This window comes from Micrasema longulum, unplaced genomic scaffold (assembly GCF_059751315.1).
Source record: "Micrasema longulum isolate JH-2025_06_02 unplaced genomic scaffold, ASM5975131v1 h1tg001000l, whole genome shotgun sequence".
In the NCBI taxonomy this organism is placed as follows: domain Eukaryota; kingdom Metazoa; phylum Arthropoda; class Insecta; order Trichoptera; family Brachycentridae; genus Micrasema; species Micrasema longulum.
The window spans coordinates 496,978-524,333 of NW_028278188.1; the positions used below are offsets into that span (position 1 = coordinate 496,978).

General features: G+C 33.9%; 2 protein-coding genes across 3 annotated transcripts in view; both read left to right on the forward strand.

Moving 5' to 3' along the window:
• Window positions 1–16,352, forward strand: part of tkv (serine/threonine receptor kinase thickveins) — a 120,804-nt gene extending 104,452 nt beyond the window's left edge. Inside the window, exons 1-3 of one of the 2 annotated variants that reach the window (XM_088232608.1) lie at window positions 4,634–4,936; window positions 5,812–5,996; window positions 12,293–16,352. In XM_088232608.1, the coding sequence (XP_088088734.1) occupies window positions 4,927–4,936; window positions 5,812–5,996; window positions 12,293–13,549 (1,452 nt within the window). In that variant the 5' untranslated portion in view covers window positions 4,634–4,926 and the 3' untranslated portion in view covers window positions 13,550–16,352. Of the gene's footprint in view, window positions 1–4,633; window positions 4,937–5,811; window positions 5,997–12,292 lie in introns of those variants that run through there. The other variant, XM_088232607.1, reaches the window with a different exon arrangement.
• Window positions 16,353–19,256: 2,904 nt separating this feature from the next.
• p115 (General vesicular transport factor p115) lies at window positions 19,257–26,157 on the forward strand. Its single transcript, XM_088232624.1, has 8 exons — window positions 19,257–19,499; window positions 19,613–19,747; window positions 19,866–20,812; window positions 21,324–21,645; window positions 22,121–22,514; window positions 22,861–23,042; window positions 23,228–23,572; window positions 25,764–26,157. The coding sequence occupies exons 1-8, from the start codon at window positions 19,422–19,424 to the stop codon at window positions 25,845–25,847; spliced, it is 2,487 nt and encodes an 828-aa protein (XP_088088750.1). The 5' UTR covers window positions 19,257–19,421; the 3' UTR covers window positions 25,848–26,157.
• Window positions 26,158–27,356: the final 1,199 nt, after the last annotated feature.

Consider the following 27,356-nt stretch of genomic DNA (forward strand, 5'->3'; position numbering starts at 1 on the left):
GCCGCCGCCGGCCCCTCTGCCTGGAACCAATTGCCTTCAAACTTACAAATCATCGACAGTCCCAGTCAGTTCAGATCCCAACTAAAATTCCACTTCTTTAAACTATCATACCCTCAATTTTAAATCTGGAAATATAATATATCACTTAAGTTTAGTTAGAATGTAAGTTTAGATATACAATTGTAAAGCGCCCTTGAGGTGATTTTTCACAAAAATGGCGCTATATAAATCAGCTAAATATTATTATTATTATTAAAGAAAAATAGTCCTTATGAAATAATGTTTTAAATACTGTTTTCCAAATCGAGAATCTTCAAAGAATTTGTGTAATCTGCAAGTTTAATCTAGGAGAAAAATCCCGCCACTGGGGTTCAAAATATAGTACACTAATTTGTATGAAGAAATAAGCTGGAGTAATCGGCTAGTTCCTTGGCTCATTGCTGGTGCTGGGCACGCTTTATTAATATTTGAAGAAAAATGCAAATGGTGGCAATGATTTAAAAGCAATTGTAATTTTTTGTTTGTTTTTTCGGTAAATAAAGTTGCCGTAAAACATTATTATGGATAGTCAAATATAATGGTAAGCTGCGCATAATCGCTTCTATTCACGGTTCGCTACTGGTATCTATCTATACATACGTAGTTTTTGTTGGTGAGTCACCTAAACTGCCTAACTTGGGTCAGCTTCTGCGTTTCTTTACCTTAGTTTACCGACGCAATTATGAAAAAAAATACGCCGATCTACCCAGGAATCGAACCTGGGACCTCGAGCATGATAGGCGAATGCGCCAACCACTACACTAAGGAACTTTTTTCAACTCAATTTTTAATTGAGGATTTTACCTAAGAATAGCCGTAGAGTCGAAAGCACTCGTTCAGGATTTGGTTTTATTTCTTACAGAGAACTGTATTCTTAATCCGCACGGACACAGATAATTATTTTATATGCATTATTCAATTATGATTTGAATTCATTTTATATACAACTTATGGTTACATATCGCTAGTTTTGTGATTTGTTTAAATTTTAAAACACTCGGTTGCTGGAATCTGGAATGACTGCCGTAGATCAGCAATTCAAGTTTCACCACGACTGCGACTGTCCGCCATCGCATTCTTTCTGATCGCTATCAGATCCCCTCGCCATCTCGCGTCCCAACAGAGGTCATCAGAACTGATGCGTGATGCGGGATCGTGGAACTAAGGTTTCCCCACCCCCGTATCTCCAATCACCACTTTTCACGTGACAGATGACTGATGACACCGCCAGCTACAAAGAGCCGATCGTGTCGATGTGCGAACGCCGATAGTCAATAGCCGGTCGACGATCAATCTCCTAAGCGCCAACTACTAACTGAACTGCTTTTCTACTCTAGAATCTAATATCGCCTTACTTAGGAAAGCTGTCGGCATATTTGACTGCCCGCTGCCTACTCGCTTTGGATTTAAAAGCGGCTACCATCATTAGTATTATTAATTTATATTTGTAACGTTTTATCGGAAATCGTAACAAGCATGTTACAGGTGATCCCAACATTATCATCTGTAAAAACATTTGAGATTAATTAATAAAAAATGGATGCCTGCCGTTTTAGACAATTTAAAAGATTTCATGAAAATCTGTATTTATTTATTGTGTATGCAGACAATTGGTAGAATTCCACATTTAATTTGGTAATGTATCCAAAATAAAACAAGTTTATTGGATTGTAATTCTACTTTATTTTTTATAAAATATACAAAGGGTATATTGTGACGCGTTTCGTCTTGTTAGGACATTTTCAAACAAACTACCCTATATATACCCTTCGTATATAAAAAATAAAATAGAATTACAATCCAATAAACTTTTTTTATTTTGGATACATTACCAAATTAAAATCTGTATTGTTCATTTTCAGTTTTTTACAGTTTCACGTAGAAAAAGTTAATTCTTCAAATATAAATGTTATCAATGAAAAATGTTTTTTCTAATTTATTAGATTTTCACTGCTGTTCAGGTGCATAGTGAGTTTATCTGGGTTATTACGCCGTGTGTCGTTTATGAGTGCACGCAGGCTCGGCTACCCCGAAAACTTTATCCGAACACACGCAAGTGGTGTTAAGATTTTAAATAAATAAATACAAAGCTTTTCAATGTAATAAAAAGTTTGGTTGACATTTGGTTTTTATTTAATATTGTTTGATTTTATGTTTACATTTTTACAGCTTAGAAAGCTAGATAGATTTAAATTAGGGAAAAGTATTTTTCTTATATTCTAGTTTAATTATATCGTACATACTCGTATGTATGTACTAATGAATATTCGTGTCGTGATCTCCGCATTACGGACAACTTTCTGTTTCTATGCCATTGATCTGTTCCGATCAGGACCTCAGTAAATAGTAAATAATGTAGTCATAATTATATCCAAGAATTTATTCTAGACATACCCAATACCGATTCTGAATTCATTCTATGCCACACCCATTAATTATGCCAAATAATCTGCCAATATATGTTTATTTAATTACCACTTAAGTAATCTCGAGGAAAGAAGTGATTAATACAACACGTGATATTTAAAATCGCGGACCCAATCCAATTGAAATTATATTATTTATTTATCTAGTAGCGTGTTATGAATAGCGTATTTTTCAATAATGTTTTCCTAAATTACCAGTAATTACGACCACGAAGGCGGTAAAATCTACTACTTGTTTACAAACATTTGGACGTAATATTATGTACAATATTTTGAGTTTGTCCAAATTTTTGTATACAAGGACTGGATTCAACTCCCTGGGGAGCTGTTTTTATTAACATATTACAACAGAGATGAATAACATTTAAGAGAAGGTAATTTAGAAGTCTAGGCATCTACAGGGCTTATGACCTGTCAGTGGCTGGTTTAAGTGGCCACTTTACACACTGTGTAACATTCACCATTCTGCCTATATTTGAACATCTATATTCCTTCAATTCTTTCATCTGTTGATGTTTGTGAAATTAAAGAGCTGAGCTGAAAGAGCCCTTTATTTATGCGGATGAGATTCATCTAATTGAATTATTTCACCTACATACTAGGCAACGCCTGATATAAATAAAGGTTTCAGCTTTTTAACTTCACAAACATAAACAGATGAAAGAATTTAAGGAATATAGATGTTCAAATATAGGCAGAATGGTGAATTTTACACAGTGTGTAAAGTGGCCACTTAAACCAGCCATTGACAGGTCATAAGCCCTGTAGATGCCTAGACTTCTAAATTACCTCCTCTTAAATGTTATTCATCTCTGTTGTAATATGTTAATTTAGTAATATTATGTATAATTTAAATATGGATATGAAAAAATCATAAGAAATAAAACTTAGAAATGCTGATCCAACCCAACAAGGAATCAAACCCAGGACCTTACACATATATTGCGTCAACGACTACGCTACAAAACGTTAGTTGTGATTTATTTTTAAATTAAATTATATGCGATCTTAAAATGTTCTGGAATTTGTTGAATTAAGTAATTCTGTAAGTTCATATTACAATTTATTATTAATTGAATTATTGATTAAGTTTTTTTTCTAATATATTATGTTTTTATATATCGCGTGTTAAAACAATAAAAAAATTAGGTAGCATCATATCCTTTAAATTCTTGTAAACCTAAAGCAATAAAAAGATTTTAAAGACCGTTCTCAAGGTTATGCTTAAGTTTGGAGTATTTTTTTTATTTAGGGATGTGCGTGCATGATCGATATATTTGTAATAAATAAGATGTGTGTAAAACATAAGTAAGACCCGCTAGTCTTAATTTGAGACAACTTTTAAAAGAAAATACGCGCTCAAATAACACACAATAATGTACCTAGTACCTACTAATCAATATTTTTTTGTTGGTATTATGTACTGACCTGTTCCATTTTTAGATAATAATTTAGGTTCTTATTTTTTTAACATATCAAACAAGTAACAATATTTTTTCCCATTCGATCAAGATTCGATCTCTCGCAGAAGAAAGAAGAAGATGCCTAATGCTTTTTTCCTATGACTTCAGATTCAAGTACCTATCCACCTATTGAAGATTATATTGCATAATAATATATATCATGTACCTAGTAACGTTATTTTTCGGACAAGTGACACCCATAATTAGATAGTAGATAACTTAAGTAACTTATCTTAACGCGGAATGTAAAATCATGTAAATATTATGATTTATGATTTGTACTCTTATCTAAATTTTTGATCATGGGTGATTTGTATTCTCTGACATCAGTATGACCTCTTTGAATTCTGGATTTGACTGGCCCCAATAAAGTGTTTTAATGTTATCGTTTAAGTTGCCAAATACTCTGATTTAAGAGTAGTTTTTTTGAGATTGGCTTAGTATTTTTATTTGGCCCTCTAATAATCTGGCCAAGTTTTGTTTCACTGTTCCTAGGTTCCTGGCCTATTAGCTCCTGAATATTGTGAAAGATGGAATTGGATAAGTGAGGAGTATCGGTGTGGGATAGGTATTATAGGTAACCGAAGAATAGTGGATGGGTAGTCGGTAGTCGGTAGAATGGTCGGAGGCATGCGGGGCCCGGGGCAACTGGCGCTGCGCACTGTGTCGCCGAACCGGCGGCCTCCCGCGCCAGTCAGCCGCTCGCCGTCGGTTGTGCAGGAACTTGGCTGGGGGCTCATCGCGCACTGACAGAGTGAAAAAACAAACTAAAATTTGTTTTCTTGTCCGTTTCTTTCTTCCGTGGTTTTTGAACGACAAGTTATTATATTGTGCAGTGACATATAGATCGATTTCAAATGAAAAAAGTGTAAAATGGCAGAATATGGCTAAAGATCTCCGGAGGAGGGCGCCGAGATTTTTGTAGTTGTTAATGTGGCGGTGGTTGTGGGTCTCCGAGTTTCACTCAGACGGCTCCGCGGTGTAGAGCTCAGATCGCGATGAAACCCGGTATGTACGTAGGCGTGTGACTTGTTTGTGACGTTTGTGTGTATGCTAAAGCAGATCTCGTATAATACAATACGATTGACAACTGCGCTCGTTTATGAATGATATTCAAATATAATATTATGCACAGTCGCAGACGAAGCGACCCCGTAGCTGAAACATTTTGCGCGGACAGAAATATCACAGTTCTTTAACGAAGAAAACAAAGTTATATTTATATAGAAAATTGCTCTAGATTTAGTGATGCTTTTTAAATACACATTTCAATATTAATAAAATTTCATGAATAACCTGTTCACACTAGTGAAATGCAATATTACATCTTATAAAATAAAATGGCCTGCATTTTAGTTATCATGATTGATTTGTAGCAATTTTCGTTTAATATTTTAACATGGCAGTTAGTTTAGAAGAAATTGATACAAATCAGTAAACTCGCCAATTACTTTGTATAAAAGTTATGAATCAAACGCAATTGAAAACAACCTTGTTGTTTTGATTTTTCTTTATACATTGGGTTTTTAATTTTTTTTTTTACTTAGATGATTTTTGGTAATGAACGTTTTCCGATGAACTTTTACTTATACTAATATTCTTTAGAAACAGTCCAGAGGGGAAAAAAATAAATCATATATTTTTAAAATCCGAAATTGGAGATGTAATACGAGTACCTAATTTTGATAGGGACATCTCTAACAAAGTTATCTGTCAAATTTGGCTTTTGTCTATGATATTTGATAAATTGTCAGCTGTCAGTCCGCAGCAAATCTCTGAATTCCGTGTTTATGTTTAGAAAAAAAAGTTAATAAAAGCTGTGCCGATTGTCTGCTCGTGTTGTCGAGGATTTATCTGACCAATGGCATTGTCTTTACTTGCAGCCGGTGGCCTGTTGTGTTATTGCGACGGCCACTGCCCAAATGTTGCGGGCAATGGGACGTGTGTGGCGCGCGCTGGAGGGGTGTGCTTCGCCGCTGTGGAGGAAGTGCACGACGCTGACTCCAACTCCTGGGAATTGGAGCGTTCTTACGGCTGCCTGCCGCCGGACGAGGCTGGCTTCATGCAGGTAAACATGCAAATTACTCTTCATCGAGGCCGTAGTAGTTAACTGAGAAAGTAGCAATCTCGGTATTTTTTATCCAATGAACTTGTCTTGTAAATCAAAGATAGTCTCCTAACTACGCAGAAAAATGGGCTTTAGAGGGTAACTAAACACTCAATTTTATACAAATATCTCTTAAATTGTGTGTAAATCCGCTTCGTAGTGTAATGGTTACAGTATTTAGCTGCTGGGTATGAAGTTTTAGGTTCCATTCCCTTCATTTTCATCCATTTTCATCATGAGATATTTATTTAGTCTTTTTACTTACTATTTTTTTTCTTAGCCTTGCAACTGAGCAAAATTCTGAGTGTTTTGCCCTCTTTTAAATGGTCAAAATACGCATGTAATGGCTATAAATTAGCTTTCTCAAGCATTACACTGAAAAAATGTATTTTGAATTTAATTTAGTTTCAAACACACGGTTAAATGAACCCTAGAAGGTGCTCGAAACACTTGTTTTAAATGATAATCTCATGTCAAATGACTATAAACTTGGGTTTTCGTTAAAACAAATCTAGTTTTGTATTAAAAAACAGTGGGCGATATACGGCGAAAATATGATAGAGGCCAAAGGTCTCAATTTAATTCAATCAGAATTTCAAAAAGAATCCCACGAAGTGAGAAAATTTGTGCAACTAGCACTGATTTGTTTCAAATTTGTGTACTCTCATTAAAACATCAAATTCCAATCATCTATCGAAAGTCTTGCCTGATTTAATGCTTAAATTCCTTGTTACTTGATGTAAAATTTGGTAGAATTATTACATAATATTGTTGGTTTAGAGGTAAAACTCATTATGTGCACTTTTTGTTAAAATATATATTTTTTATTTTTACTACCAATTTCTACGATATCTATTACAAAAAATACATTGTGACAGTCACCATCCTATTTATGGAAAAAAATATACAAAGGTATCCAGAAAGCAAGCCATGGAAATGTGAAACTGAGATAATAGCACTTTTGTGAAAAGAGTGAATAATCAAATCAACACAACATTTAGAATGTTTTTTACTTTGACAAATGATAAATAATGCATGCATTAATTAATTTTTTTTATAATAGAAAAAATAATTCAATTATATATTTGACCACTTTCAATGATTTTTAAAGTCTGGCTGACCACACAACCTAAGATGTGCATTTTGCAGAATTCAGCCAGCCCTTATAAAAATCTGAAACTTTTTACTACAGATATAATGTTGAAAACAGGCAATAGTGTGGACGTTTTCTGCTGATTATAAAAAATGTTGTAATTTAAGCTTTATTGCTGAAATGGACTCTGGCCTTTTTCTGTTGAATTTTAAATTAATAACCATCCACACTGTAAATTTTCCTAGTGCTTTGGGTGTTTTCTACAAATTTATAAAATGCCGTTTTTGTGATCAACACTATTATCAAAAGGTTATAATTACAGTTTTTTGTATGAAATCGCCCCAACTGTTTTTAGCAGAACATAGAATTGACCTTACTGCACCCAATAACACTAATATCTAATTTTTTAAACTTATTCTTTTATACATTCCATTTCTTCATCGGCATCATCATTATTCCCTTTCCGCACCTAATGGTGCATAGGGAACTGGATTGGTACACCAATCGCAGCGTATCTTGATCAATTTTGTTACATGAACTAAAGGTGATCAGTCTTATGCTTCAGGTACCAGTCCAGGGACTATGACATATTCTAGTGTGAAAACACCTTTTCAAATAAATATTTCAAATCAACCTTGTCAGGAATCGAACCCGAGACTTCTTGCATGGTAGGCAAACACGCTGACCATTACACCACGAGGCCGACAATTTATCCATTTATTATGAGTTTAAAATTTGTTATGGGGAAAAAGTCATCTTGTACTACGGTGAATGCCGGGAACAGGGTTAACGGTGCATTGAAATCACCCTTGGAAAATAAATGATTTTGCAGGAGGCGAAAAAAGCTGTTCACAATGTAGCCCCGATGCCGATCCTCATGTATGGAAGCGAAGTATGGAATTGGAATAATAAAGATAAAAATAGGCTGAATGCTGTCAAAATGCGAACTCTCAGGCGAATGTGTGGTAAAACTATGCACGATAGGTGCACAAAGGTTGAGACCCGTGCATAATGTAAGGATGAGATAAGCATTATCGACAAAATCAAGAAAGGAATTCTGCGTTAATGTGGACATGCAGAGCGAGTGGATGGCGAAAGAATGCCTAAAAAAATTGCGGTGCGAATGTTGATGGATGCAGAAAATGAGGAAATCCGAGAAAGACATTGCACGAACAAATCCAACAAACACTTAAAGATGGACATATCAAAGGTCGGAATAATCGGCTCACGAGCTTGAGAAGATGTATGAATGTAGATGAAGCGATGACTATATGCAAAATCAGAGTTGTATGGCGTTCTATCCTCTCTGCCTACCCTTACGGTAAAATGGCATGATGGTTTGTTTTGTCAATAATTACGATACTCAGTTTAATATCATATTAATTGTTAAATAATACCTTAAGGTCAAAATTAAAAAAATCCTAAAATATGTATTTTTTTATTATTATTATTATTTAGAAGAAGAATATTGTTAAATTATTAAACTGTTAAGATATTATCAAACCATCATTTTTAAACTGCGCCAGGTAAAACTCATTATGTGACAAAATATTTTTTTTTTATATAATTGCCTATATATTACAATATTTATTTATTTATTTTTATATCCGCTTAATGGGCGTTTTCAAGGACAAATTTGTATAAAAGAAAGTAGAAAGACACAATGGTATATAGTAGACTTGGTGAGAGTGGAAGCGGGAGAGAGGTGTTTATAATTCAATTTGATTCAGTGATCGTATGAAAGAAGACAATTTGTTATCAAAGAAATCAAGACTGGTATGTTTGTTGGCAGATCTAAGAATTCTGGGTATAGGGGAATGAAAACCAAAGTTAGTTCTATGGTTATCGGTATGAAAGAGTAAGTTTTTTCTGAGGTTTCTAGTTGGGATATTTAATTTTATTGAGCTTAGTAGTTCAGGCGCATCAAAGAGTGAGTTGAGAATTTTAAATATGACTAGAAGGTCGGATTTATTTAGACTGTCTTGAAGAGAATATATATTTAAGCTAGTATCTAACATATACATATATTGGTCTCTGAATAAGCCTAACCTACGGCCTATCTTTCCTAAAAATCGATGTTGAACTGATTCAATATTTTTAATGTGAACATCATAATATGGAGACCAGATTACAGAGGAATACTCTAGGTGTGGGCGAACTAGGGAACAGAAGAGAATTTTAAGGGTATTGATATTTTTTAAGTCAGTTGTGCTTCTGTAATTAACTCCAAGGAGTTTGAAGGATTTATTGATAACATGTTCAATATGAATTGTAAAAGAATGTTTAGTGTCAAGTATACCTTAATCTCGTATACTAGACACAGATGATAATATTTCATCATTCAGTGAGTAGTCATATATGATGCGATTTTCCAGACAAAAAAATCTCATAAAAAATACAGATTATTGGATGAGCACCAGGTGCTAAAAGACAGTAAATCAGATTGTAATAGTGAACAATCGGAAGGATTGTCAATATGTTTAAAAATATTAGTGTCGTCAGCGAACAGCCAAATCGATGAAGTAAGAAAAACATTTTTTAGATCATTGATGAATTAGATTGAATAGCAAAGGAGCAAGGTGAGCACCCTGTGGTACACCTGAAGATATATTAATGCCGTTTGAGATGGAATTATTTACCCTTGCAAACTGTTTCCTTTCACTGAGATATGACTTAAAGAACGATAAAAATGGATTACGCATTCTAAACGAAGACAGTTTGGTCAACAGTATTTGGTGATCGATCTTGTCAAAAGCTTTGGAAAAACCGGTATAAATCACATCAAATTGTTTATTTTTCTACAGACCCCTAAAAATGGTATCGGTAAAAGACAAGAGATTGGTCGTGGTTGATTTACCAGACTGAAAACCATGTTGCTGATCAACCAAGATATTTTTGAAAATAGGAGTAATGCGTTAATATTGCTTAAAAATAATTTAGGTATGTGAGATCGGTCTATAGTTAGTGAGGTCTGATTTGTTTGCAGATTTAGAGATAGGTGTAATAAAAGATGATTTCTAAGCTACTAGAAACTCACCAGATTGAAGCGATAAATTGAAAATGATAGATAGGGGTAGTGAAATAACAGATCTACAATTCTTAATTAATATTTTGGGAATACAATCAGGACCAGCATTGGTTTTACCTTTGAGAGATTGGAGAGCAATAAATACATCATTGGTTGATATATGGCATCAACTAAGGTCAACTGTATTATAGTAGTCAAATGTTTTGACATAATTCAGTGGACAATTAGAAGAGTATACCGCTGAAAAGTAGGAGGCAAGTAGATTCACTATGTCTTGTTCATTGTTAGCAGACTGATTTCCAAATACCATACTGGAAGGAAGTCCATTTTCTTACCGTTTCTGAGAAACAAATTGCCAGAATTTTTTGGATTTTGTACTAAGGTTATTCTCTGTAGTGTAAAGATAAGATTCATAACATGTCCGTGATTCGATTTTAGCCAGATAGCGGAAATAGGAAAAGGATAGAAGGTATTGTTGAGCACTAGTTTGCTTAAACAATTTGTGTGCTTTTTTGTTAAAGATTAAACATTTTAACTGAACCATTTTGGGTACTTTGGGGGAAAGAATACCTGTTGGAATAAAATGATTTAAAGCTTTGATTAAGTGGTTGTTGAAGGTATTTATTGCTGCATTGATAGTTATTAAGTAGAGATACCCAGTCAATAAGGGCGAGAGAATTACTCATACCAGCGTAATCACCTTCAGTGAATTTGAAGTACAGGTAAACGCCGTTTTACGCCGGGGTCCCGTTCCAAGAGACACCGGCGTAAGAAAATCGGCGTAAAATGAACACAAATATAATGGAAGATATAAGGTTCCGTGTCAAAATTGTAAGGACAATTTAACATGTTTATTTAATACAAAATTATTTATTTATTAAATTTTTTTCCATTATAATCTATAATTAATAATAAAAATAATGTGACCTTACTGGGGTTACCCTTGCCGAGGACACTTAACAATATACTTTTTTAAATATTTTTACATTTGAGAATAAACAAAGAAGACTCAATAAACTGAGATAATTTACAAAATGTTCAGATATATATTCGAAATAAATTATAAATGTATTTAATAAATACAGTTTAAATTCGTTTACAAAATAGATAATAATCTCTTGATGTAAATAATTATATTTTTTATAACAAATGCTAACTCACCAGTTCGTCGGTGCTAAATTAAATTCTCACACTTTTTTAAAAAAGCATCCAAAAAGCAATTTCGTTTGCTTTAATTGTTGCTTCCTTTCTTGCAGAATCATAGCATAAACTACAAATATTTCAATATTCTTTTAATTTTAATAATATAAAAAAAATATTGTACCTTTTTATTTTTCTTAAAAACAAAACGAAAACTAACTCTGAAACAATTTCACGCACACAATAGGCTGCTTGCGTACACGGTAAAATAAAACAACGTGAAAAAGTGTCTACTATTAGAATCGCGGCACCTACCTGTCTTCTGGTGTCGGCCGAACCGGGGAATCCCACGCCAGCACCAACCGGAGTAAATCGGACTGGCGCAAAACGACGTTTACCTGTATGTAGTTTCATTAGGAACAAAGATGTTAGGTGCAGATGGTAAGGAAATATCTAGCAGTAACGTTGGATGATAGTTATCGACTGGGACTAAAGGTTCAGTAGATCTAGAAACAGCTACATCATGCAAACTACTGAGCACTAAATCTAAACAAGCGTTATTATAATTTGTAACATGGTTGTGTTGAAACATATTAATGTATGCATAAGGGTCGTCAATTGTAATCAATATCAGAATTCTTTAATTGTACTTTTTAATTTTTTACATTTAATGCAAGAAATGGTAAAAATAAAGATTCGAAAATGAAATTTAATTGCAAAAAATATGTTCAAACTTTACTATCTCAAAATTATGAAATTGTCTCAAAATGAGTATTACCTTCAAACAAAGGATATGATAATTTATACTACTAGTAAATCTACAATTTTTACTAAATTTAAATAAATAAAATATTTTCTAAAGAAAGAATTAGTTTTAAATTTAAAAAATTACAACAAAATATTACAATAGAAAATGGCTGAAAAAACCTTATTTTACTTGAATGTTCTCCTTTAAATTATTTTAAGAGATACATAAATATGATTTCTTTGTTGCAGTGTAAAGGCTCCCTTTCTCCGCACGTACGGGGAAAATCCATCCAATGTTGTAATACGGAGCTATGCAACAAGATTCTCGAACCGCAACTTAGTGAACAGACCACGGCTGTTCCCGAAGTACTCAACATCCACCAAAGTACCTCTACTCTCGTGATGAGTGTCGGGCTCCTTGCAGGCATCGCCGCTCTGCTGATGCTGCTCATCGTGTATGCTGTGCGGCGGTGTCGCATGCAGCGCCGCAAGCAACGCCTCCTGGAGGGTGCCCCCCTGGCCTCCATCACCGACCAGTCCTCGGGCTCCGGCTCCGGTCTGCCCCTGTTAGTGCAGCGGACCATCGCCAAGCAAATTCAGATGGTCACATCCGTGGGGAAAGGACGTTACGGAGAAGTGTGGTTAGCTCGCCTGAGAGGTCAGAAAGTTGCCGTAAAAGTCTTCTTTACAACGGAGGAAGCTTCGTGGTTTAGAGAAACAGAAATCTATCAAACAGTTCTCATGAGACATGAAAATATTCTCGGTTTCATAGCGGCCGATATTAAAGGAACCGGTTCTTGGACTCAGATGCTTTTAATTACTGACTATCACGAATTGGGATCCCTTCATGATTATTTGCAGTTAACTGTACTGGATCCGGATTCTCTGTTACTTTTGGCGTACTCTGTATCTAGTGGATTGTCTCATCTTCATATGGAAATATTTGGCACAAGAGGCAAACCTGCCATTTCGCATCGTGATATTAAAAGCAAAAATATTCTCGTTAAGCGAAATGGGGAATGCGTTATTGCTGATTTCGGTTTAGCCGTGAGATATGTTGCCGAGAGAAACGAAGTGGATATAGCGCCAAACACAAGGGTTGGCACACGAAGATATATGGCGCCAGAGGTGTTGGATGAAACCCTCAATACCTCACATTTCGATGCCTTCAAGATGGCAGATATGTACTCCCTCGGGCTTGTGCTGTGGGAGATGTGCAGAAGATGTGTTACGGGGGACAAGAAACAGATAGTAGAAGATTATGCTCTACCCTATCACGACTGTGTTCCCCATGATCCGTCCTTCGAGGACATGCACCTGGTGGTGTGCAAGAAGCAAATCAGGCCGCAAATTCCGCTACGATGGGAAACTAACGACGTCCTGTGTACCTTGGCCAAGGTCATGCAGGAGTGTTGGCACCAGAATCCTCCCGTAAGGTTGACAGCCCTCAGAGTAAAGAAGACACTTTCTAAGCTCAACTCAGATTCCCCAATTAAGTTGGTATAGTGCACTTGTAATGTGAGTGATAAACTAAGCCTTTACGGCCTAAATGTATAGGACTGCCCTTGTGTGAGATCTGTAAATAGTTGACAAAATAATCTTAAGTTCTTGATTAGTTGAAAAGTGTAAATAATATTATAATTATTTAAATACCATATTATTACTATTGTTTTGTTCTGTTATGTTTCATGTTAACCCTGAGAGTAATAAGCCGCTATCTCTATAGAGTCGCTCATCTGGACAAAAATCATTCTGGAATTAATAATCACGAAATTAGCTATAGTTTACAGCAAAACATCGGGCCGTAGGTACTCAGGTCGAGAATCGCAAGTGCAAACCAAAACCGTCTGTTACGTGTTTGTTGTTAAACCATACCAAAAATTTGCTACGCTTTTGTTCTTGTAATGGAGCAAAATGCCATCTTTATAGCTGTGGCGGACCATTACTCTCGAGTGTAAACCATATTATTTTACTACAAAGTTAAAAGCAAAAACATGGTATCAACAATAAATAAAAAAACAACATTTTAACTAAACCCACTCTAGTCTGTACCTCGAGAATAATATTCCAGATAATACTAGACTTTACTTAGGTACCTATTTAATATCTGTATGGATATAAACTTTACCATGTTTTGCCCATTCGTAAAACTTCTGTTTTCTCAAATCAATATGAAAGCAATACGCACGAAAAAGTAATACTTGATTTATCGTTATGTGATCTTTAGCTTTCTTTTGATTATATCTAAGACCTGTCCTATGAAAATATTCAAATTATCACATGAAATTACTCTGTACTGAATTTATATTACTATAAAAGAATTTTCTCAATTTCATTAAATATAATAATATTATGACTGGATAGTTTTATTCATAAAAATACTTGTTTATGCAAGTCAAAAACATTGAAATCGTTTTCACTGTTTCATCTTCAAAATATATTATTTACATATTTTTATTGTAAATTAATAAGTTCACATCTGCATTTCAGAAAATGTAATCGCTTTTAATTTGTACTACTTAATAATAATTACAGAAATTTGCGACTTTAAAAGAACAAATTCTTATTAAGACGTCATTTCACCATGGATAAATATGTTCTCTCCGCTGAGTCACAACACAAATCCAAATGTTTATAAAAAATGGAAATACATAACTCGATATATATAGTAAACATAAACAAAGGGACATTGTAGCTTTCTGATAGTGTCGCAGACTCCAATAGGTCCATGGCTTGACCCAAATATATATTATATCTTATATACATATCGTCGCCTTCTTTCTATGTATCTGTTTTTTATCAGGCTTACAGTAGGAGGAAAAAAAAAATATTTTCCCATGGATTATTAAAATGAAAAATCTGTAAATATGCTTACAAAACAAACTCTGGCGGCCTCTGAGGTGTAGTGGTTAAGATGTTCAACTTACACACGAAAGATATTGGTCTCTCTGGTCCTCCCACCACCATCTCCCTCGTGATATAATACAACTACCACTTTTCTCACTATGAATGGTAATGATGAATGCACAATTTTAATTTAAAGTACTGTGTACCGATGGAGATTGAGGCATTTTTCCCAATGCCTGCAAATTTACAGTGAATAAACTGTACCTCACCTTTGACGGACTAGGACTCCATCTTTGACGTCTAATATTTTTTCATGTTAACATTGTTTTTCTTAAAAGCGTAGCCCAAATCACACTGGTCCTATTGAGGTATATAAATATAGACTCAGATTAATCATATTTATTCGTTTTTTCTTCATCTGGAATATGATTATCTTATAAGTAGATCTCTAAAGTTTTGAGCAATTCTGTCCAAGTTGCACAATCTTCATCTACATATTATTTACTTTTTAGCAATAGTGGGATGGTGTTATATGTAGATACCGCATTAAAAAAAATACAGGTTTTTGTAATATCGCTAACTTTGTAATTTATTGTTCAGGTATTTAGTTTGTGTAAAATCACTTAAATAAATTGTATGTGCTGACTGGTGTTATCGCTTTTTAAGTTTTACTTTTATTATGTTTGAGAAAGAATGGTGACAATATGTATATATGCCTATGATTTGCTTTGTCTTTTATTTACCATGTTTAAGATTTTAAAACATGCATAAAAAACAAAAGAAATCAACAAAATTAAATAAAATATTTTCTTTGAGTTTTGTATTTTGATACATATTCAAAAGGCTCATTAATGATTATTATCATGATATTAAACTTAAATTCATACAGATTGTAAAAATATACTTTAAACTTATATTCGATATTTTTATGTGATATTTTATTATTATTTGTATCATCTATAAAATGTAAAAGTTAATTGCAAATGTCACAATCGCTAATTATCATGCTGTTCTGAAAAGAAATGTGAGATTGATTAAGCACAGCCATATTATTCTGTTTTTTTTCCACGCGGTATTATGTATTTCAAAAGATAAATTGTAAATATTGTACAAAATATATGTATCTTATAATTGTGATTTTTATTTAAGATTTCTTATTGCATTTGGAGTTTATTAAAAATTAAAAATTTCTCTAACTATAAATACAAGTGTATTCAGCGTAAAATCAAAAAGTATTGTTGATAAATTGCATAATATGATATAAAATGTAATCAGGAACCTTTATTAATGAAATAGTACTCCTCCTTTTTGTATATTTTTTTATTATATTAATGATGTATGTGTATGACTTATGAAATTTGTATTCTTTAAAAAAATTGTAAAAATGGTGCCATTTTAAAATAAATGACTGACTACCTAATATTACCTACATCTGAAAATATATGTTTTTTTTAAAAGTAAATTTTGTTTTATTTTAACCATGCGCTAAAAATAAATATGATTCTTTTGGGAAGTCACTTTACGTTTAAAAAATTTCAAACAATACAATGTACCTGGCAGGCGTGTTCCGTCCATAGATACTGTCGATGCGGCGCATCCCTTGAAAATTTCAAAATAACATGAATTTTACTAAAAATATATCATAAATACGAAATAAAACCTTCAAATATGTATTCCTAAAATTCTCACTGAGAACGTTCGGGTTTACGCGATTCAAACAATATCTTCAGTATACATAGCCAGCTACATATTATGCGTATTTCCTATATCAATGTACGTACTGAATATCTAGGTATCTTGTTCTTAATAGTATTTGTTGTATATGTGGGATGCTGCTTGTCGAGTTGCGTCAAGTTCCCATAGCAATTGTCCAAATTTTCGCGCACCCTCTTTAGGTTCATAAGGTTATAGATTTCTCTTTCAAGACTCTGAGAGATAAGAAGCATCCAACTTGTATAGTTCAAAGAAAAAACGACTCTAATAACGTTTATCATAAAGTTTGAAGTAGCGCATTATTGACATTTGGCCCAAATTTTAGAACGATTGTCTCGGGCCTTGTTTTAGGTGATTTGATTTTTATATTATTTATCTTCTTTTCACACCTACGGGGACCGTCCTGGAAGACCACCGATGGCGATCTTTCATCTTTATTTAGCAGAACTAAGGGACGCGGAATTGACATTGGAGAAGGCGAGAATGCTGGCTAACGATAAGGTCTCCAGGAGGCATCTGGTGATGTCCACATGCTCCACTTAGGAGTGGAAAAAGAAGAAAGAAAGAAGAAAAATTATAGCTTCACCTCTAGACGTGCCTGTGCTCCATCAATTTATTGATTGTCAACTATTAATTATTATTATTCTAATGAACAACATTATATACATTGTATAAAATAATTCTGAATAAACCTACTAAAATTAAGAACACGATTATTTTTTATCAGCATCCTCACTGATAAACGTCACCGCACGTGCCTGGTACCTAGTCCTTCTCTTGATACAAACATATTTGACGTCCTGACAGGAATTTTTGCAAACTTATTAAATTAAACAATATATTTACTTACCTGAAAACTTGATAAAAAAAGAAACGAGGATGTCCATAGATATTTTTTGGTATAATTTTTCTCTGATGTCAAATAGTTTCTGAAATATATAAATACATTTGGGCTGTAGGCAATGGTTTTATTCGAAAATGCTAAAAGTAATGGTTGCAAAGCTATCTTAATCTTATTTCAACAGTAGCTTACGAGAGTTCTAGCAAAATTTTGTCAAAATTTCTTTTTCAAAATCATTTTTCATCTTCATCATTCCATTTCCGCACCTAATGGTGCATAGGGAACTGCATCGATAAACCAATCACAGCGTATCTTGATCATTTTTGTTACATGAAGGTAAGATAGGTCTTACGCTTCAGGGGTCCAGGGACTATGAAATATTCTGGAGTGAAAACACCCTTTTAAATAAATAGTTCATATCAATCATGTCGGGAATCGAACCCGGGACCTCTCGCATGGTAGGCAAACGCGCTGACCATTACACCACGAGGCCGACAATTGCCAAAAATCGATTTTTAACTTCCAAAATCTTTCCTCTTTTTATGCACACTCAGAACTAACCGCACGAGTGCATCTCCTCCAATTTAGGATTTGGCACATTTTTTCATTTCCATTAGTTTTACCAAAGTTCAGCTTCACGCACATGAAACATTTTTTTTTTTTTTAATTAAAGGTTAATAATGATTGATCTTTAGTTTTTCTGCTTTTTTAAATGAGCCAGGAGGGGGCAAGCGCTCCGCCTCGCCTCACTGCGGCTAGGCCTATAGCATCTACCATCTCCCAGAAAGCGAGCAGCTGTGAGCCAAATCTTTTATAGTTACTAGGCAGAGGACAACAGACACTGAACACCTAAAATATCTACTGTTTGGTTATCGACCATCGCTTTCGTCATCTTGCTAACCATAATAAAATGTTAAGGAATGCTGTCTTTATTTACTTTTTTAGTTTAAATTTGTGCTGTTGCATCATGTACACTTGCCAAACTTACTATTTTTTTGCTCTTAGAAAATCTTTTGAAAATCTTCTTTGAGTTACTAGAATTCCACTTGTTGATGCACTTTGTAGCTGCAAGACTTTTGGCGACAATAACTTCCACATTATGTAAATGAAATTGACATAAACTCATTTCTAACTTAAAATTAGAGCGGATATTTCTAATTTGTTATTAGCTTAAGTAAAAATGGACAGAAGTTTTAACTACCTGCATTATCAAATCATAATACTATATTTTTAAAATTTTATGTTTGCCTATTTTACCAACATCGCTTTAGTGGGATGTGTCAGTGCATTGAGATATCTTTTATATGCAGAATGCGCTACTGCAATGGTTCTCACCTGTTCAGAATCCATGTCCGGGACTTTGTCATTTGCGAATGTCAGCTTGATGAGGAAGATTTAAACCATGTTTTTTTTTGGATGCCCCATAAATGATTGTTATCCTGATTTCCTATCCGACCTCTCTGATATTAATATTTCATTCCCTATTCATATTCTAACTCTCCTGTCCCCACCCAATAAAAATGTATTTAAAATTCCATGTAAATATCTAGTTATAAATGGTTTTAAGCTGTAAATATGTTATTTTAGTATATGCATATATTATATTAAATAATAACATACTAACTTGTGTATTTTATATTACTAACACATATGTAAATATGTATTTTAAAAAAAAAACAAAAAACTCGACACTGGCCAGAACACCCGAGTTGGGAGGTGAAAATGCCATAAAAAACGAAGAAGAAGGAAGTGTCAGTGCATTTTTTGTACATCCTGCGTAGGTAGGCACTAATAATTTGGGCTTAGAAAAATACTGGGGAAAATTATATTCTTGCGCTTGGTATTATTCAATATGTCGTCGTTCCGATTAAGATGACTGACGTGTCTATTTACCTGTCTAATTTTTCATTGATCTTTAAATATAGGCCTAAAAGAAAGTTTAAACCCCTATTAAAGTTTTAAATATATATATTTAAAATGGAATATTTTAAAAGCGGTTTGAAAAGCGTACTCGGTGCTACGGAGCCCGGTGCCTTGCCGACTGGTGCCGAAACAGTAAGTTGTCAAAATGAATAAAAATATTAGCTAAAATATTGTTTTTTATAAATGATTCTGTATGCCATAATTGACATTGAATAGAATCACTAATGTGGGTATATTGTTTTCAGGTTGAAAGGCTAATCGACCGCGTAAATAATTCCACATTGTTAGATGACAGACGAGACGCTTGTAGAGCCCTGAAAGCCCTCTCCAGGAAATACCGGGTGGAAGTTGGGGCCCAAGGTTTAGATACGCTTAGACAGGCATATTTACTTTTTTCAATTTTATATATCGTTCAATTTCACCACTTTACTGCAGATTATTAAAATACAAACAAAACTATTCATGTTGATTAACTCTAATTTAGCTGCCTATTTCTAGGTTTTGGAATTGGATAGGGCGGATTGTGAAATAGTGAGTTACGCTTTAGATAGCTTGTGCAATATAACGTCACAAGACCAATTCGAGGAGGAAAAAGAAAATCCTTCGATTCCTTCAAATATTGGAGAACAATTCACAGAAATGTTCCTGAAGAATCCTCAAAACGTTAAACTCATATTAGAACTATTAGAGGAATACGACTTCCGGGTGAGACTTCCCACAGTACGGCTGCTCTGTTCCCTCCTCGAGAACAAGCCCAAGGATATTCAAGAGATCATTCTTGTGAGCCCGATGGGAGTTTCCAAGCTCATGGACTTGCTGAGCGATAGCAGAGAAGTCATCCGCAATGACGCTTTATTGTTGCTAATTCAATTAACTAAAGGGAACGCCAATATTCAAAAGATCGTCGCATTTGAGAACGCCTTTGACAGGCTTTTTGACGTAATAGCTGCGGAAGGATTCTCAGAAGGCGGCATCGTGGTGGAGGATTGTCTGCTTCTAATGCTCAATCTTTTAAAAAATAACGCCAGTAATCAAAACTTTTTCAAAGAAGGAAGTTACATCCAGCGGATGTTGCCCATGTTCACTTCTCCGGACACCGCGGACGAGTTGGGCTGGTCGCCACAGAAAGCCTCCAACGTGCACTGCATGCTGCAGCTCGTTAGGACCCTCGTGTCTCCGCTGAACTCGGCCGTGATTGTTTCCACTTCGCAGGAGATAATGCGGAATGTGCGCCTGCTGGAGATGCTCTGTAATACGCTGATGGTGAGCGGAGTTCCGGCCGATATTCTTACCGAGACCATCAGTGCTGTGGGGGAAGTCATCAGAGGGAACAGTAGTAACCAGGAGTATTTAAGTAATGTCATGGCGCCCTCTAATCCTCCCAGACCAGCCATAGTAGTATTATTAATGTCCATGGTTAATGAAAAGCAGCCATTTTCTCTAAGGTATTTTATTTTTTATCAAGCCTTTACAATTTAAGTGTTCAACTACTGAAAGTTGCGGATTATTGTGCATACATACAAAATATTCTAAAAATTAAAACAGGTTTTCATAAAATTGATTTTTACTGTGAATCAGCAATGTTTTGAGTATGTCCAAATGTTTGTATACAGGCTGGATTTCACTCCCTAGAAAGTTATTATGATCTAAATGAAAGTGTTTTCCCCCTGTGTTGCAATAAATTTATAGTTTATTTTAAAATGTATCCTTGTGTTTAACAGTTTTATTTATAGAAAAATTATATTTATTAACTTCAAAACAGTAAATCACCTCACTTAAATCTAGACAAATAATGAATTGCTGAATTTGACATATGAATACTGTATTGCTTATATTTGTGATTTCGACAAGTAAAAATAATGGCAGATTACAATACCTAATTGTCAGATTAACAAGTTTTACTTCAGTAATTCAGTTCATGTATTTGTTTTCTTAAGCCAAATATTGTATTTCCAGATGTGCCGTAGTATATTGCTTCCAATGTTTCTTGTATAAGAATGAAGCGGGTCAATCTCAACTGGTACAGACTCTCCTTCCCGCCACAGCGGAGGCTGCCGCTTTAAGCTCGGGACAGTTGCTGTGCGGAGGTCTGTTCAGCGCCGACAGCCTCTCCAACTGGTTTTCCGCTGTAGCCCTCGCGCACTCTCTTCTGGACAGTCCGCAGCACAAGGAGAGGTTACTGCGAGTTCTCTTGGCCACCACCGCGGGCTCCGCTCCTGTGTCACTCCTGCACCAGTGTACAGTACTTCTACATCAGGGAACCAAGCTTCATTCTAAGGTATGATATATAAACGGCTATATATTTCTAGTTAAACAATATTATATGTATAAAATTTATATTTGAAGCACTAACTTTTTGGTTATTCATTATAATTAAATAAATATAAAACAGCTTTGTATAAACAAAAAACAACTTTTTTTTTCTACTGACTGGTTTTAAAGCTACACAAGCTGCTTTATCAAGGTATAATTAACTAATGAATCTTAACCTATTTTATTTCAACAGTGAACAACAAGTAAACTTCAGGTAAATGGAACAAATCTCACTTAGGCGGGATCACCCAAAAAAGATACATATTGTAACAGTTACCGTGAAAACTTATGCGCCTATAATATGATTTGTAACAATGTATGCATTAACCTTGTATGCATTTCATTATACTATGTTATTTTGAAACCTATAAACTGTGTCTTCGGTTTCTAATAGATAAAAAAAAACAAGGTTATATAATTATTTTGTTTTCGTTTCTCAGGTGGCTTTGTTGATGCTTCTGTCCATGTGGGTGAGTCACAGTCCTCCCGCTGTAGCCACCTTCCTCAGCGTACCCTCGAGTGTGTCGTACTTGGTGGCCCAGATATGTTCCAACGAGCACGATGACAATGAGTACCTCCTCCAGGGCATGTGTGCCTTCCTTCTCGCTCTCTGTGTTCATTTCAATGATGATTCCGTCGAAAGTTACACAAAGGACGCCCTTAAACAGCTATTAGTTAAAAGAATCGGACTCGAAACCTTCGTAGCTAAACTAGGTGAAGTGTCCAAGCACGAAATGTACAGTAGAGCGGCGAAGCAACCTCAAATCAGAGCCAAGAGCATGGGAGAACTTTTGCTAGATTATGAGTTTTGCAAATTGTTCAAAGTAATGGAAGGTCAGTCTTATTCATTATTGTGTTTAATTACTCTAATTTAAACCATAAATAACTCACTTCTCATAACTTTGTATAGGTTTTGAAATAAGCTTCAATCAATATTCCCACAGTAATTTCCCATCGCCAAAACTTTGGAAAGGCATTTTGCATTTACAAGTAAAAATATGTACTCCCGTTATTATGTAATTGCATTTGTGTAGTCAGTTTAAGATTAAGTTCGAAAAAAAAATTATTTAAATATTGTTTACTAATAGAAAGGAAAATGGATCAAAATATGTTTTCTGTGTTGTTTTCATTTCTTCAAAAGTGGTCTTTATATTAATCAAGGGGAAAAAATTGTTTGTAGGTGTAATAATAAGCACCCTATCTACTGTTCACCAAGTGTCCGGGTCCCCTGACTCCCGCCTCGGAGCAGAAGACACTCCTCTCCTGGAGCAGTACAAGACCCTTATTAGGCAACAGGACACCAAGTTACAGGAACTCTCCACCCAGATACAGATCATTGCTAAAAAAAATTCCGACCTTGAGGTAAGAAATTTTGTTGATAAAATACATTATTTATAAGATTTTAACCAATGTGTTTACATTTTGCTAACATACAACAAATGATTTATTTTTGGGACAGAATTATGGATTAATATTTTTATAAATGCACTGTTTGCATCATGATGAATATTTCTGTAGTTATTGCATTAACGATTTTATTTTCACAGGCAGCACTTAATGAAAGCATAGCATCCAATACACAACTAAAAGATGAGAATACGCTATTGAGAGCACAAATGAATACTTCGTTTCCCATCAATAACTATCAAAAGACGACACAAAATGTGTATGAAATTCAAAACATAGGAGAATCTCATTCCTTAGTGGCTAAAGAAATCGAAATTGATTCTATAATCCAAAAATATGAAGAGAAAATCAATATTCTCAAGGAAAAAAATTCCAACTTAGAAATGAAGTTAAATGAATCTGATTCGGCAAAAGCAGAACTAAATTCAGAACTGGAGAGATTAAAGAGTGACCAAGATGATTTATTAGAGCTATTAGCTGATCAGGTAACTACTGAATCTTATGAATTAGTTTAATCGTGATGATAGTAGATCTATCAAACACATGCCAATAAACTTATTGAATCATTCTGTAGTAACAACACCTACTTCTAGTATTTTGCTAGAGGTTATAGGATTGGAACGGGTGCACAAATGTCGAGATCCGTGAACTGTGTAAGGCTGAGATATTAATTATCGACAGAATCAAGAAAGGGGTGCGGGGCGTTGGTTTGGACATGTAGAGCAAACGAATGGCTAAAAGGATCTACGATGCGAATGTTGATGGATGCAGAAAACGAGGAAGGCCGAGAAAGACATGGCACGATCAAGTCCATCAAATACTTAAAGATGGACAAAGTAGGAATAATCAGCGTGCGTGCATTAGAAGATGTATGAATGTAGAGGAAGCGAGGTCTGTATGCAAAGATAGGGTGATATGGCGTTCTATCCTCTCTGCCGACCCCTACGGCGTGATGGTTTGTCTGTTTGTTATAGGATTGTTCATCTATGAGTGTAATTTTTTTTGTAATGAGTTTTTGACATTCAACAATAATTTTTTTTTTTTTGTAAATATATAGTGGGCGGAAATCCACCACCTCAACTCAAATTTGTCTGCTTTAGAGGAGGAAGATTAAAATGTTTTATTTTTACGTGTGTTTAGTAAGTGTGTAGTTTTTACTGGCAACATTTGAATATATTTACTGCCAAATAAATGCGGTGATGGATTTCCATCGACGATATGTAACTTGTTTTCAGACGATATTATCATGTTTTGGTAAAAGGAAGAAAAAAAATATTTATTTTAAAAATCTTTTCCAAAAAGTTGTATGTGATTATCATATCTGAGCAATTTATGAACATTCTATGTGCGTATGATGCAAATTTAAAAAATCTAAATATAGTCGAACTTGGTTATAACAATGACGGAAATAGCTAGATCTTGGATATAATGAGGAAACATTAATAGACATTTTAGTTTGTGGTTTTCTCCTACATTTATTTGCTTTTATAACCAGCTTCTTCTCAGTCATACCGAGCAAAAACATTGTCGATAGTTGAGCAAAAAACTCTTCAATCGTTTTATTTTTCAACTATTTTCGAAGTAAGAACCTAAGTAATAAAATCCTAATGGGGGACTAACTTAGTACCGATGCCACTGGGCATTGGGATCGGTTTACGTTTATGACACTATGTAAGTGTCCAAGTACCTGATTGGTGTTTTTGCTGACAACATTGACAAAGTATCACACATATGGTTGAAATTGCGAGTAAAAAATCTAAGCTTTATGAACTTAGTAAGGATGGGCTCGACACCTTATTAAAATTTACAACTTCTTTTGTAGGTTATGAATGGCATCCTTGTTTCAAGGTTTTTACAATCTTTTTTTTTTTAATGTTCTATGGTCAATGCATAATGAACATTATTAGTGGGTGATGTCAGATAAGTTAAAACCTAATCCTTGAATTGTAAACATGACTAACTAACAAGCAAAAGTGTTTCAATTTGTGAAAAAGTGGCAATCATTTGTAAAATAGAAAGTTGCGAGAAAAATTGTGAAGTGTGTAAAAAGTTTTATCTATCCTTATCCACAGCGTCAACATTGTGAAAAAATATGAACGTTTATTTGATTGCAATTGATATTCAGAAAAGGGTATGTTTGTAAGCATTTATTATAATTTTCAATAGTGAACATATGCAATGGCGGTTGGCTTTAAAAAACCTTCCTCTGGTATAACGAGTAATGTTTATAACAAGCAAAATCAGTCAGTCCCGTATTCCTTGCAATAACCAAGTTCGACTGTATACGTATTTAAAAATGAATATCCTAGGACATGTTAAAATATACATACATAATTATTATTATTACACAAAACAAATTGATAATAATCTTGTACTTTTTAAAATAATTATTAAAATAAATTCATTACTATGATTGTATGACTTCTATAGAAATCTACTGATAAATGTGATAGTGGAATTTTTACTGAAAAATGATTTTGTCAATTTGATTATTAAATAAAACTATAAAAAACACAAAAAAAATAAAGAAACACAATTTTTATAAATTATAATGTAATATGTGTTTGTACACAATTAAAATACTCAGATATAAAATTACGTGTTGATAAGATAAACATATAATTAACTTATCCCTATGTGATAAAGAAACTGACCTTAAAAATGTGTTTGTTTCAGGATTCAAAATTAAATATTTATAAACTGAAGTTATGTTCATTGGGAGAAAACCCCGTAGAAGATCTAAGTCCAGAAGAAACATGAAAATGGAATTGATTGATATGTATTATGCGACTTGTTAGATAAATTCTGTTTTTATACTTGTGTATTCAAATTCAAAGATTATTATAAAAATTAGAATAAATTTTCTCTTAACTGAGTTAAAAATATTATAATGGTAGAAGTTGTTTATTATGTTTGTGAAATAATAACTCTGTATGTATTTCACATTATTTATTATTACACCGGAAAATAATTAGGCTAACATTTTTAGAATGTGTGAAAATTTTACTAAAATAATGCGCTTATTTAAAATGAATGTATTCGAAATTTAAATAAAAGGTGATTAAAAACATAACACACATTTATTTTTTCTCAACTATGTACATAGATACAAACTGTTACATTAGATAACATGAATAATTTTTAACAAAAAGGTTGAAATTGTTTTAGTCAATTTTTTCTCAAATAAAACACATTCACAGAAGATTTTTAAATATGTAGGTTATTTTGACATGTTTAAGTAAATGGTAGTAACAAAAAATATAAAATAAATATTTTACAGGACATCCTGTTTTTAACTATCACTTTGGCCGCTTCCTGTTTTTTAAGAATAATAGTGGACCATGTAAAACATGTGGTATAAATAATCGTCTAAGGTATAAAAAATGTTAAATTATGTCAATTTAAATAACATGTACTGGAAAATTACCAAATAGGGTTGGTACCTCAGTAATAATGCGTAACCTAGAGAGAAGCCCTAACACTATGTTTCAGAGAATGCAAGCGATGTTGGTTTGTTGGCTAGCAACCAATTGGTAGCCATTTTGTTTTATTTGACAACATAAACATAACGGTTCGATCGGATGCTTTTGTAGCTGTGCTTGGCTTTGTTTGTAAATAACTTAGATATTTACGTAACAATAAATAAAAATCGACTATGGTGAATTGCAGTATGTTTGGTTGCAGCAGTAGGAGCGTCAAAGGTGTTAAAGGAGTCAGTTTTCACAGGTAATTGATTCCGAATATTTTCCCATGATTTACATGAATTTTTGGCATTTATTGTCCCGACACATGTATTATGTTGCAATATGTTGATATATGGAAAAATTTTAAGCAACATAATACACGTATCGGGACAATAAATGCCAAAAATCAATGAACCGTTATGTTGTCAAATAAAACAAAATAGCCACCAATTAGTTGCTAACCAACAAAACGGACATCGCTTGCGTTCTATGAAACATAGTGATGGGGCTTCTCTCTAGGTTACGCATTATTACTCTGAGGTACCAACCATGACCATACCGAGACCTCTTGCATGATAAACGCACTGTGAATTAAATCAATGCAGCGTAAAAGAAACAGCAATCAGTATCTAAACAGTTATAAAAACCTGAGAACTTTGAATATTGACATACTGTTTTGATTTGTGTTTATTCTGTATTTTTAAATTAATGAATTGAAATTTTAATGAACAACATAATAAAAATTTATTTATTTATTCATGCACATATTACAAAAAAAAAACTTATCCCTAACTCTATAAAGCCA